Source organism: Pygoscelis adeliae, unplaced genomic scaffold (genome assembly GCF_000699105.1).
Source record: "Pygoscelis adeliae isolate BGI_AS28 unplaced genomic scaffold, ASM69910v1 Scaffold407, whole genome shotgun sequence".
NCBI classification, from domain to species: domain Eukaryota; kingdom Metazoa; phylum Chordata; class Aves; order Sphenisciformes; family Spheniscidae; genus Pygoscelis; species Pygoscelis adeliae.
In genome coordinates, this window is record NW_008825251.1 from 315,658 (window position 1) to 328,848 (window position 13,191).

The 13,191-nt window shown below is 39.8% G+C and overlaps 1 protein-coding gene across 2 annotated transcripts in view; it reads left to right on the forward strand.

Moving 5' to 3' along the window:
* The window catches only part of PHF20 (PHD finger protein 20), a 76,456-nt gene that overhangs the window by 12,392 nt on the left and 50,873 nt on the right, over positions 1-13,191 (forward strand). The window contains exons 1-7 of one of the 2 annotated variants that reach the window (XM_009329328.1): positions 493-541; positions 5,988-6,159; positions 6,375-6,459; positions 7,242-7,321; positions 10,856-11,243; positions 11,637-11,744; positions 12,711-12,887. In XM_009329328.1, the coding sequence (XP_009327603.1) occupies positions 516-541; positions 5,988-6,159; positions 6,375-6,459; positions 7,242-7,321; positions 10,856-11,243; positions 11,637-11,744; positions 12,711-12,887 (1,036 nt within the window). In that variant the 5' untranslated portion in view covers positions 493-515. Of the gene's footprint in view, positions 1-492; positions 542-5,987; positions 6,160-6,374; positions 6,460-7,241; positions 7,322-10,855; positions 11,244-11,636; positions 11,745-12,710; positions 12,888-13,191 lie in introns of those variants that run through there. The other variant, XM_009329327.1, reaches the window with a different exon arrangement.

Here is a 13,191-nt window from a genome sequence, read left to right on the forward strand (position 1 = left end):
AGAGTGGTCAGCTTTAGAATTAAAGAACTGGGTGGGTAAACACATTCCACACTAAGAAGTTTGCTCTGGAGACTGTCTTGCAGACTTCAGTTGTGAGGAAGAGTACTTTTCTTGACTAACCACTGCAGTAGGAAGGGGGAAAAGGGCCGAAAAGTTACTTGGGCTAACCTTAAGCCTTCTAACACTGTTCGTTTTAGGAAGTCAGCTCAAAAATTAGCACTTAATAATGCTCAGTGTTTTCATACAATGAAAATTGCTGGAGACAAAGACTTCTTAAATACGGGAATTAGTTGGGTTTTGTTAGTTCCTTAAGATGTCATCTCTCTTCTGAAGTCAGCTATAGTTTACTTTTATTTAAGAGTCTTTGTGGGTTAGGCATGATTGTACTTTAGGCGCTGGAATCTGCTGGCAGGTTAAGTGTGCAGAAGTCACAGTATTGAAAACCATCTGGACATCCCGGAAGGATGGAGTGCTGCCTTGAACAAGTCCCCTGTGTCTCAAAACATCTTGGTTGCATGCAGAGTATTTCTCTGCTTTCCAGGTACAAGGGGATTGGAATTGTGAAAATGAGTAAACATAGCTCTTTATGGAAAGAACATGAAGTACAAACATTAAATCATACTTGCATGTTATGTTGGCTTTCCTGTGTAACCAAGAGTTGCATAGGTAGGACTCTGATCCGAATCTGCATGCATCTTTTGTATTCTTGAGCTTTGTTTATACAGCAAGAAAATAGTCACGCCTACAAAAATGAGGTTTCTTAGCCTGTCTGTAATGTAGGCTTATTAAAGATGCAGTTTAGTATAGACAGTGTTTGAGTAAGGCTAATGTGTCTGACTGCTGTCCTTCTGACATGTTTGGACAACAACAGTGTCTCAAAGTATGGGAGTACACAGCTCTTACATGGGAAAACTTTGGGGGGGAAATTCAACACCTACTATACTTTCCAAATCTGTATTTTGGATATGCTGCGTGTCCAAACCCAAGCCATGCTGTTTGGTTTTTAAAAACGCTTGATCTTAAATGACCTGTCTTATGCCCAGTGTTTTGCAACTCTTTGATCTCACAACTTAGTTATTAACTCTACAGTTCTGAAAGCTTTCTTTTGCTTGCTAAGCTTTTGAAACCTGGGTAGAAAGTCCATGTTTCCTTGACTGGTGATCTGTGTGTATTTCTGTTTTCAGGGTTTGTGAACCAAAATTTGTCAGATCTTGGGGCTTATTTTCCCTTGGCAATATCAGTCTGACACATCTCCCCAGGTGTGGATTTGTAGAGGACAGCAGACTTCTTTTTTTTCCCCTGCTGCTTTCACCTGCTGCTGTGTGAACAGCACCAGTCTATGGTGTGGTTGCAATGCACTCCTTTTATGTGGATACAAAACTCTCCATTTGCTGATACTTGCTTTTCCCAGTGCTAGACCTTCAGAGGTCCAAGCTTTTCTTGTGTGTACTTCTGTTGCTATGCACTTAAACATAGGCAGAAGTCTCTTGTCTGGTCAGAGGGCTGGCTTTGATTTCTGTGCTCAGTACCAAACACACCAGTCAATTCACGGGCCAGTATTGCTTCTCAAATGGCAGTAGTGCCTTGGAAAGTATTTCATTTCAGAGCTCCATTTACCTGCCTTTCATGGCAGTGGCTTGTGCCCTGAAATGCTAGTTCAGGACTTTCAGGGTGTTTGGATGTGATGCCAACTCTATTGAAGAGGAAAAAAAAAATTGTGTATGCCAGCAGAGTAGTCAATGCAGAGTCTGCTCCTTGCCAAAGTGCAAAGGGAATTTTGCATCTTTAAAGCTCTTATCAAAGGTTGCTTTGTTGTATCTGGAATCATAATGTATTTGAAGTGCACTTCAGTTCCTGGTGCAGTTGTCTGTCACCTCCTAGACTTGAACTCCAGGGAGTACAGTGAGTACTTTTGGTACTTGGCTTAGTTCTTAGGGCTTGGTTGATGCATCAAAGCTGTCGTGAAAGGCTTGTGATAGTGTCTGTTGACCTCAGGGCACTAAAGGGGGAGAGCTCTGGCCCTGGGAGAGCTCTGGTGGTGCCTCCATGCATGCTGAAAGGTCTCTTGCTACACGGTGCTGGAGTTCAGAGGATGGAGTAGTGGGAATGCTCCAGTAGGGCAGTCCTAAGTGGAGAGATCCCAGAGAGGCTAGCTGTAACGATGTACATGCACACGCTGTCCCGGCTGAATTGAGTTCTTGAAACTTTTTGCATTGATCATTTAAACTCTTCAGTGCTGGCTAGTTGCAGATATCCTCTCTTATTGAAAAGAGGATGACTGCACTGGATGCCTGCAGTAGGCAAATGATACCTCTTGCATTACCTTATTGTAATGACACCTCTTTCAAGTTCTTCTGACTGTTGTGCAAGTAAAATGGATATGAAGAGACTTTTAATTCTGGTTGAAGCTCTTGAGTATTGAGAACAAGATTAGTATTGTTAAGAGAATTGTGCTACCCTGTTAAGGTAGAGATTGTCAGTCTGTCATTGTTTAACCCCAGTTGGCAACTAAGCACCACACAGCTGCTTGCTCACCCTTCCTCCCTGGTGGGATGGGGGAGAGAATAGGAGGAGCAAAAGTAAGAAAGCTCATGGGTTGAGATAATCTCAACCAGGACACAACCCCATGAGTTTAATTGCTCATGCTGTCAGGACTTTGTCTCAGTACTGAGAAGATGAAACCCCATAGCTGTTGTCCTTTATAGTACTGGTTCTCCTAGATGCTTCCTTTCCTCTCAGCATTGCTTTGACTGCAGTAAGCTTGTCCCTTCCTAGCTCTCGGAGGGGGTTTTTACAGCAATTCCATTTTGGTATATAGGAAAGGAGAAGGGAGACAAACTAGTCCAGGACTGAGATAGGAACTCCTTCAGTCAGCACCCTGATTCTGAATTTCCAGATATTTACCTCTTCACAGAAGAGGATAGTTTTACACTTGTGTCTACAACAAACCCATTTTCATATTGTTTGCTGTGCTCTGACAGCGGTAGTCTGAAGTTGCCCATCATGCCTAATTCCTGTCTGAGAGTTAGGCTGTTTGAGCTTTTGATTGTCACTTGGGTTTTTATCAAAACTAATGCCAGTAGTTTGAGCATCTTGGAGGTTTTCCCTTACTGTTCAGCCAGTACGTAAAGGCCTTGAAAGGTACAAGCTCATCATTCCTTTTGAATTGAGCTGGAAAACTACTTGGTTTGGCCTCCCAATATATTGCAAGAAGTTGCATTTGATTTCAGCCTGTTTTTTGCAGTGTGTAAGATAAATATTCAAATCGGTACCAGCTGGGGATTTCTTACCCAGGATCAGTCAGCTGCCTTGAAGACCCGTGGAGTCAGTTAAATGTTTCCTTTGTGGTTTGGGGGAGGATGTGTTGGACCATCCCTGGACACGTGGCAGTTGCACTCTTTTTTCAGGCCTTAGCCAGGCTTCTGCTATTGGCCTTTCACTTTGTGTATCTTCCCATAGCATGTTTTCTTGATAAACAATTCTGAATAAGTTACCTCTACCCCTTGGCATGTTCCCAGGCTTTTTGGTGCATGTGTATGGATATACTGTATTACTTCTCTTCTGCATAGATCTGTGAGGACTCACGCCTCCTGATGTGGCATGCTTGGTCAATGCTTTGAAGGCTAGGGGACAGAAGTTGAAGGAAGGAAGCTTGCACTGTCAACGTGTGGTGCTCAGAGCTGTTGAGAACTTAGGAACCTTTCGAAGTTGCCAGCACTGTGTTTTGCATCTGAAAGGAAGGTGGTATCAGGAAGAGGGCTGCCAAAGTCGACGGACAGATCTGGCACAGCTTCTGATAGGTTTACTGTTCTAGTCAAGAGCACTGAACATATGTTTGCTGATGTTGGTTGCTTCAGAAAAAGAAGATTTGTTCAGACTTTGCAGCATGTTATCCAGCAGCTGGCTGAGAGCTCCAGTTCACCCGGCTCTCAACCAGGCTGAAATTTGGTCTTATTGTCAGGTACGTTTTTGCTGTTTCTGATGATAAATCAGCATCTCTCCCCTATCAGGGAATCTTTAGAAGGTGAGGTGGGATAGGTGCAGATGATACTGGTGCATGGTTCTGGGGTGATGGTTCTTGTGGTGGAGAAGGTTTCTCCTTTTACTGGGTGTGAAGCGGAGAACAGTCTTGCATCATAGAGTTAGTTGGCTCTTGTCAGTTGGGCTTGTCTCTCCCCAGTGGGAGAAAGTTAGTGGATTGAGCGTGTTTACCCGAGATGGTTATCTGCATGGACTGGATTGTTAGCTTAATGTTGAGCCAGTAGTCTGTCGCTTTTACCAGCTTCCCTCCTGATCTTTGAGAATCTGGACAAGCCCTATGCCCATTGCAGTCTTGATGGCAAAAGCATCCTTCTGGCTAGTCTTTTCTTGAGAGGACCTGGGAATTCCTACGCCTGTTTTTGCTGCACTTTGCAGGGAGCTGGATAGTGATTTTTGTCATTACCTGTACTTAGTGATAAGCAGTTGCTGAGGTATTTAAGAATAAACTATGTTTAATAGAACTATGCTGTTATATGTGGAAAGACTCTGAATATTGCCCCTTCATGAACCTGTGCAGGGCAGTGTTTGGGGTTACCAAAATATGAAATGTTGACTGTCACACGAAGGAAGCTACTTCCTTCCTAGGAAGATGGTAACCTTAGAGATGTCCCTGCTGTAAGTATCTCCTATTTGTCTTCCTCTCTTCCACAGCCTTTGCTGCATGTGTTTTGCTAATATATTGGGATGAACTAATGGCACAGCTTGAGGCATGTGGCATCAAGTGTTAGGCAGGGCCTTAGTCTGTGGTTGTGGTGTGAGTCTCTAGCATGGCCTATTTGTAGCTCTCTGAAAAAGTCATGACTGGACGTGTCTCAGATCTGCTGAAGAATTTCAGTTGTAGGTAGCTTTTTTCAATCTGTGTAGGATTGTCGAATGGTAGTCTGTTGCATTTAAGTCTTAATTCTGACATGTCTGGGTTTTATTTTTAGCATCAGGCTTGATCCTTTTCAGATGCTATTTCTTTCTACCCCTTGTTCTATCTTTTTAAGTGTGATTTATCAGGTAAAGAATACTTGTGGATTTGGGTTCTTTTTCTTCAGCCCTTCATTCAAGAATTCAGTGGGGCCTTGCCTTTCTTCCACAAATAAGTGAAACAAGTTACAAATAACACCGACAAGTGAAGACTTTCTCTTGGCGCTATTATTGTGGAGGGGAAAACATCAATACTTGGGATGTTACCTTCAGTTGGGATAGTGAAATATGCTATGATTCCGAAATACTTATTGAAGTTACAAATTACCAATGCAATTAAAGAAATGCATAGTTTATAAGGTCTTCCTGATTAGAAACAACTGGATTTGACTATTCTCAGATACCTGTACTTCTAATATACTGAGAGTTTTATTTAAAAGTCCCAGGACTTTGCAGATGAAATTTAACTTTGAGAATCTAAAACTTAAATTAGGTTTAGTGTGCCTGCTAGACTTTTGCTGTTACACTGGGAAGATGATTCGTGATGCCTGTTGATGGATATCTCTGAGAGAAGCAAGTGTATTGACCTTCAGGTGTTACTCTTGGTAAGACAGAGCTGAAGCTATCATTTTTGTGTGTATGTGAAATTTCTAGGTGTAGGGAGGGTTGTTCTGACTTCTTGACCTCTAGTTACATTTTTCCCACCCTGAACTAAGAACTCCTTAGCTGTCCTGCAGCCCATGCTTGCCTTTGCTGTTCGGTTTTGGGATTTGTCCTGTGCTGAGCTCTTAGTCATTTTGTAGTATCTTTATTGCTTATACAAGTGATACATCAAATAATATTAAGATTGTAGAAACCAAAGGTTGTTAGGTATAGTAACTCAACTCCCCATCACACCTGATCAAGCAGATCTTCAGATATTTTGCTTTTGATCATGCAGAAGGCCCCATTTGTGTAATGTTTTGTGCTGTAGTTGTGTCTGAGACAGCCTACCTTGTTCTTAATTGAAATATTTTAATCTGCCTTTTGACCAGGTATCCAGCTCACATTGAAGAAATTGATTATGAAGAAGGAAAAGTACTTATCCATTTCAAGCGCTGGAACCATAGATATGATGAATGGTTTTGTTGGGACAGTCCTTATTTGCGTCCCTTAGAGAAGATACAGTTAAGAAAAGAAGGATTACATGAGGAAGAAGGTTGTGCAGTAAGTAGAAAATAGAGGACATTTGAGTACGTAACAGTTTTATGTGCAGTTGTATGAATTATGACCATTAAAATACTTCACTGTTGCTGTGTTGCCTGCTGTATAAGTCTTATGATATATTTTAAATATTGGAAAACTAATCATTTTGATGTTTCAATGAAGTGGTATGTTTCAGTAATTCTCACATGAAAACACTTTTAACTACTGTCTTGTAGGGATTTCATATAAATGATCAGGTATTGGCATGCTGGTCTGACTGTCGCTTCTATCCAGCCAAAGTTACTTCTGTTAACAAAGATGGTAAGAGTCACTTTTGGTTTTGTTATGCTTGTTAGTAATGCATTTTTAATTTTATTCTAACCTTTTTGCTTAGGTGGAGAGAGAGTACAGCAGACAGAAAACAACTGTGAAAAGTTTTATTTTCAGTTATATGTTTTGGTCTGCCATCAACTTTTTTAACCAAACCTCTTATTCTTTCCATGAGATAAAAGAGCTTTCTGCTGGGATATCCAGGCAGTAGTTGCTTTAAGTATATGTTTGGGAAAAGTTGTTTCTTCTGAAGTTTATTGTCAAGAGATGCATGTAACTGCAGTAAAACTAGTGTCAGAGCTGCAAAAACCCTTAACAAATTGGTGGGGGCGAAGCACAGCCATACTTCTCCTTTTTGGATATCAGTAAGTAACCATGAAGGACTTGTTCTTGTGCTGTGCTTTCTTTAGATTGACTATATGTTGTAAGATCAAGGAGAAAAAGTCTGTGTAATTATTTATTGGTGTATTCCACCAAAAATATTGTGGGGTTTTGTGAGGAAAGTATATCTGAGGAGCAACTCTATGCTTAGACATGCACCTTTATGCTTACCATAATTATTTTTGGTAACTTCACTGTTTCTCCCTTACCTGGCCTGTGATAAGACCTCTGCTGTTGAAGTTTCTAAGAACATAGATAAGGCAGCTTTTATCTAGTGCTAAATACACAGCTGTTATTGGACTGGAGTATTGGAGAGTATTGGAGCTGTTAGCAGATGCTCTGTTAAATAACTTCTGATCTTTAAACTCTTATGCTTTATTTCCAACTTTTAGGTACATACACTGTGAAGTTTTATGATGGTGTAGTTCAGACTGTCAAAAACATTCATGTCAAAGCTTTTTCCAAAGATCAGGTAAGTCTTGTGTTCATGCTGCTACTGTATTCTAAAATTAACTGTTCAGGTGGCTAGATTTGATGAATTATAAAATATGAAATGAATGAAAAACCTCTACTGCTAACATGCAATACACCTGAAATAAAATCTGTTAAAATGAAAAGGTTATGCAAATCTTCATGGAATGATTTGCAAAGCTCTCAGGTTCATGTTCTCATGAATGCACCTCTTGAGCTAAAGAAGTCAATAGGCATATAAATAGAACAGTTTTCTAAAAAAATCATTGAAAGATTCAGAATGTACATACTAAAGCTAGTGGTAGGTTATTGAAACACACTTTGGTTGTTTCATCTGTTTGAGATTAGTTTAAGTTTAAGGGATGGGAACCATGGAGTGGACAGAAACTTCTTTCCCAAAGTAACTACTTGATTGTCTTGAGACTTAAGGAAGCTGTCTAGTCATCTTTCACCTCACAACTTTGAGAAGATAAGCTTTTTTACTAAACCACGTTCTGCTTCTATGGTTTGGCTATTCTGCCCACCCTTCACCTGCTCAGAGCTGTGGGTTCAACCTTCAGCTCGTGATGGAAAGTAGTAGTGAGCCATTCTAAAAAAAAAAACAAACAACAAACCAAAAAAAAAAACCAACAACAAACCAAAACCCCAAAAAATCCTGTCCTGCTCATGGTGAGAAGGAAGAAGTGCTGCTTTGTACTTCAGTTTTCATGTGCAGGCACTCTGTAGGAAAGGCTGGCAAGTTCTAACCTGTGTAACTTGGTTACAGCTTCTTAAGTAACCTGCTTCAGAATAATTTTCATTACAGGAATGGTTTTAAGTTTGAGATCTTACCACACGTTCCTGTGTGGTAGCTGTAGCCTGTGTTTTTAGTCATGCCTTCTGCTTTTAGTTTTCTGGAACTTTAAGTTTGAACAAAGAAACCTCCCCCTAACACAAGTCTTAAATACAGATTCCAATAATGAATGTTAATGGGTACAGTTTAAATCTGTCACTGTTGTGAAGAGGCATGCCATTCCTTGGAGGTCTCCAGATTTGTGTATCTGCCAGGCTGGGAGAGAAAACTATTTCAGATTTACCACAAAGTGCTCTTAATAGTTTTCAAACGGTAATAATTGTGCCTGGTTGAGGGTTGACTAATACTCAAAAGGGAACTACCTGAAGAATTTTCATTATCATGAGAAATACTTCTACCATATTTAACCTTAAATACATGAAGTTGAACAATCTTAAGAAATATTCTGCATAAGAAAGGCAAAATATTTCCTCTCCTCTCTCCTTTAGGGAGCTTTGAAAGGAATTTAAGTTTTCTTCTCTGTTTAATCACTGGCTGGGATGATTTCTCTTAACCCAAGAGATAAGTTATGCTAGAACATCTTGTTCTGCCCTTTAGCATAAAAAAAGCATAAGGGGAGAATTTCCTAGTGAGCTCTGTTTACACAATCAGAAGTAAAGTTTAAAAAAATACTTGAGCCACTGGAGAGCTCAAGATTCAGTTGTGAATGTAAGTTACTTAAGGTGTGTGTAGATTCAGATACAGCACTAATGCAGCAGCATGCTGGCAGTGGAAGTAAAGTGTCTTGTTCCTGTTCATCGGTAGGAGAGACTGTAGCCGCGAAGACACACATGGCTCATATCTTAGCTGTTCCTAAAAAAAAAAAAAGCCCCGAAACCACCAGAGTTCTGAAGGGAGCAATGTAAGCTGGCCGCCTTTTCTTTAATGACAGTGTTACTCTGTCCCTATGTAGAGGGTGTAACGTGATATATTGAACAATGATGGTAAAATGCTAATGACCTGCACAGTGTGAATGTACTTATGCAAGCGGACACAGCTTTTAAGAGTTCAGTAACATCAAGAGGTAATTCAGACATACTGTTTTTATGGCTCCGTTTCTTAAGAATAACTTAAGATGGTTACGTGTGTTCCAGTACCAGATACTTGATTCAAATCGGATGGTTCTATGAGCAGCACAACTGATGAAACCTAATGTCTGAGGGTTGTTTTTTGAGTTTTTCTTACTAATGTTTGAGTTTCTGCTGAAGCTTCTCCCATAGCTGTGGCATTTAAGGAATTTACAGAAGACAGATTTTTATGATGCCTGGTAAAAGTGGTGCTCGGACACCAAGAAGGTGAAAGACTCTTCCTAGCTATTTTCATGAAAATTTGATCTTGCATTTTTAAAAAGTCATTTTTTTAATCACCTCTGTGCCAAGTATGGGGTTGAAATAATATCATGGGTGGAGCAAATGGCATATTCACCATTTTATTGCATCAAGATTACTTCTTAGTACTGTGGTCTGAAAATAGCAATCTTAAAAGGTATCAGTTCATATAAGCCACATATAGGTAGGAAGATTGGGGTGGGAAGAGGCAAGATGTAGTGTAGTACAAGGAGATAGTCTTAAGTGTATTCTCAGAATTTTGTCTAATTCAAATCAGCTGTTTGGCTTTCTTTCCCCAAAGAGGTATCAAGAGGTACTTGGCCTTTGTTGTCCTCTGATCCTTGTTCAAAGTTTAAGCTTGTTGTGCCTTGCAGAACGATGTCTGGAAGGGAGTGTGGTTGCTCTTTAATGCTTTGAGGTATTAGGCAACAGGAAGAAGGAAGTTAGTTCAACTAAAGGCAGCACTGACACACGACCAAATATAAATTATTAATCCAGGCGCAAAGTTGGAAGGTTTCTGTTCATCAGAGGAGAGAAGTCCTGGGACAGCCTGTGGCAGGATCATTGGAAGGGGAAAAAAACAAAAATCAGCATTCCCCCCCAGGTGGTGTTAATACGAAGCCTGATCACAAAATGGAAAGGACATTGAGTAGCAGTGACCTGTTGATATAGGGATGTTCTTCCTGGTTTGGTGTGACTATATGAGAACTATGGGGAAATGAGATTACAGTTGAATATTGTATCAGTAGCTTGCTGGCCAGGGACTATTAAGGATTTTCATGTCCTTTCATGCCGAACACAAATTTTAGAAAGACAAAATTTAAAGTTTTGTTTTTAAATTTAAATGTGTAAATTTTAACATCCTGTGGTTCCTGATGAAGTTGGTGATTGCAATTGCTTTACATTACTCCTTACTTAGCATGTTTCAGTAGCATTGATAATTACAAGCTAAATACTGGTCTATTTTGAATGAAACACTTCCGTGAAAGGAAGACAGTTTTTGCATCCAAATGATTGAGCTGTTTGCCCTTTTCTGTGCTCTTGACTCCCACTTTTTCTTCAGTGTCCCAAGCAGGCTTTAAGTAGTACTGTGCAAGCTAGTATGGACCTAACCTGCACATGAGGACGAAGAAGCAGCAAATCTCTTATACCATTGAGTTGCGAAGAGAGTGAATCTGTTGCACTGTCCTCTTGAAGCTGCATGGGTCCTTGAATAGTTCAAGTGTCCCTACGTTTTAATCTGTGGGTTGCAATAGAGTTATATGCTTTTATCCTTTGAAAAATTGGACAAGGATGCAAGTCTGCTAAATACAAAGGCGGGGGGGGACTTCCAGATTGCAATAAGGTAGTTCTCATGTCATTCTCTTTATTCTAGAATATTGTGGGTAATGCTAAGCCTAAGGAAAGAGGTAATGAAATTCCATCATCTCCTGAAAAGCGGGAGAAATTTAAAGAACGGAGGAAAGCAACAGGTAATGCAAAGAAAGACAAGGATGAAAAGACATTAAGGACTGAGAAAAGAGTTAAGCAACCTGATAAAGAAGGAAAATTGATAGTCATCTCAGAAAAAGGCAAGGTCTCAGAAAAGAATATATCTAAGAATGGAAAAGAAGATAAAGAGAATATATCAGAGAATGATATGGAATATTCAGTAGATACACAAATTGAGAAGAAGCCTGAGAATGACAATGTAAAGAGTCCACAGGAAAACGCAAAAGAAACTAAACGAAAACGTGGAAGACCGCCGATAACACCTCCAACGGGTATGTAGCTAAACTTAAATGTTTAGGCTATATGTCAGAACGCTTCTAAACTTACCTAAAGGAATGAAAAGTATTTCGCTCTTTCACAGCCTGTCTCTAGAAACTTTAAAAAGAAGTTTAAACTCAGGCTTGGTTAGGACAGCTGAGAGCAGCATACTTGTTAGTCAGGTTTGGAGCTTCAGTGGTTTGGTCAGAGATTGGATTTAGGCAAGTAATCTTCATATAATATAAAACATGTCTGCAGTAGGATTAAATGCTAGTATATAGACTTCAGAAAGCCAGGTGAAACTGTATTTATGCTAGTCCAGTATTTTAAGTTGTGGGGCTTGGGAATTTATGTTTTAAAGTTTTGCAGCATCATATCCAGTCAATTTTTGTTCTCCAAATATGTAGAGCCAAGTTCTCAGACACTGCAGCCCATAACTTTGGAGTTAAGACGTCGCAAAATACCTAAAGGAGGTGAAGTTCCATCAAAGCGTCCCAGGATTGAAAAAAACTTGTGTAAGTATTTTTTGGTATTCAACTCTCACGATATTTGTACATACAAGTTCTTGAAGCTTAAGTGGAGGGGGGAAAAAAAAAGTATTAACCTTGAACTGTGATACATGAAATGGCTGAAATGCAGCACCTGTTTTTCTTAAATTGGCCATTCATATGTAGCATAATCATGCTGAAATTCCCTCCTAAATCTTGGAAGCTGGGTTTGGATAAAGGAGCCACAAGCTGTGAGTCTTCATGCAGAAGTTCATAGGCATAGGGGAAGCAGTGATTATATTGCCTCCAATACGTAGAATGTTATAAAAGCCTTTTTCTAGTTGTAGAAACTATTTAGTTACTAGATGGAGGATCTACCACATTGCTTAGCAAAGAAACTTTAATACTAGATAAATATTCATGTCACTGCGGTCTAAAGCTTCTACTTTATCTTGGTATACTGTAGTGATGTTGAAGAACTTGAGTGTGTTGATGAGGAAAGAAAATTATATTCTCTGTAGTAGTATCATGAACAAGGAGATGAAGATCTGAAGAAGGCTGTCTTTCCCTTAGGACCACAAGGTCTTAAAACTTCAGTGTGCATACGTTATCCAGCTCAGGGTCAAAGTTGTTTGTGTGTCTGAATTGTCTCGTCTAACTTCTGGTATTACTTAGGTCTGTGGGATGGTTGCTGTTTAAAGCAATATTTTACCGTAAGATACTGATCTGTAGTCTTACTTCAAATCTGTTACTAAAAGAAGTTGAGACCTCTATAAGATAGGCTTTTGCTCTATTTTTATGCTTATTTATAACTGTTAATATGATTGTAGCTTTTGCAGAGAGGTCTAATTACCAGGGCTGTTTAGCTTTTGCTATTAACCTCAGTCCTTAAACACACTTTCAGTTGTCACTGGGAGGGGAGGTCTTTAAAGTTTGCTTGAGCTATTTAGTAATCCTGTAACTGCATGGTACCATTAAATTTGTCTATTCCAGCTCAGGAAAAATTGAAGAACTCTTCAGATAACCCTGAAAGAGACCAGATCAGGAGACGATCTTCAAGACTCTCATCTAGTATTAGCCATGAGATTTTAAATACAGATCATGTTACAGTGTCAACAGAAATTCAGCCTTTGAAAGATGCAGTATCTAACCAAAAGGAATCTGAGAAGGGTAAGCAGCTTCCTGGTATACTCTGGATTCGTGGTGGCATGGCAGTCATCTAGTTGTTGATGCAAGTGAAAATATAGTGCTTGCGTAACCTGCAGGCTCTTTATCTGCAATTAAAACCTGATTTCATTAGCAGTGCGGAGAAAACTCAAGGAAAGTTTATCTCTCTCTCTGCTGCCCTGATTGCGTTTTGCTTTTGACTCCCTCTCTGTCAGTAACCCTAGCATTTCCCTTGCATGGTGGGAGCTTTTCCAGTAGAGGGATAACTGGCCTTGCAAAAAGAGAGCTCCATAGGTTGTAAAATAAC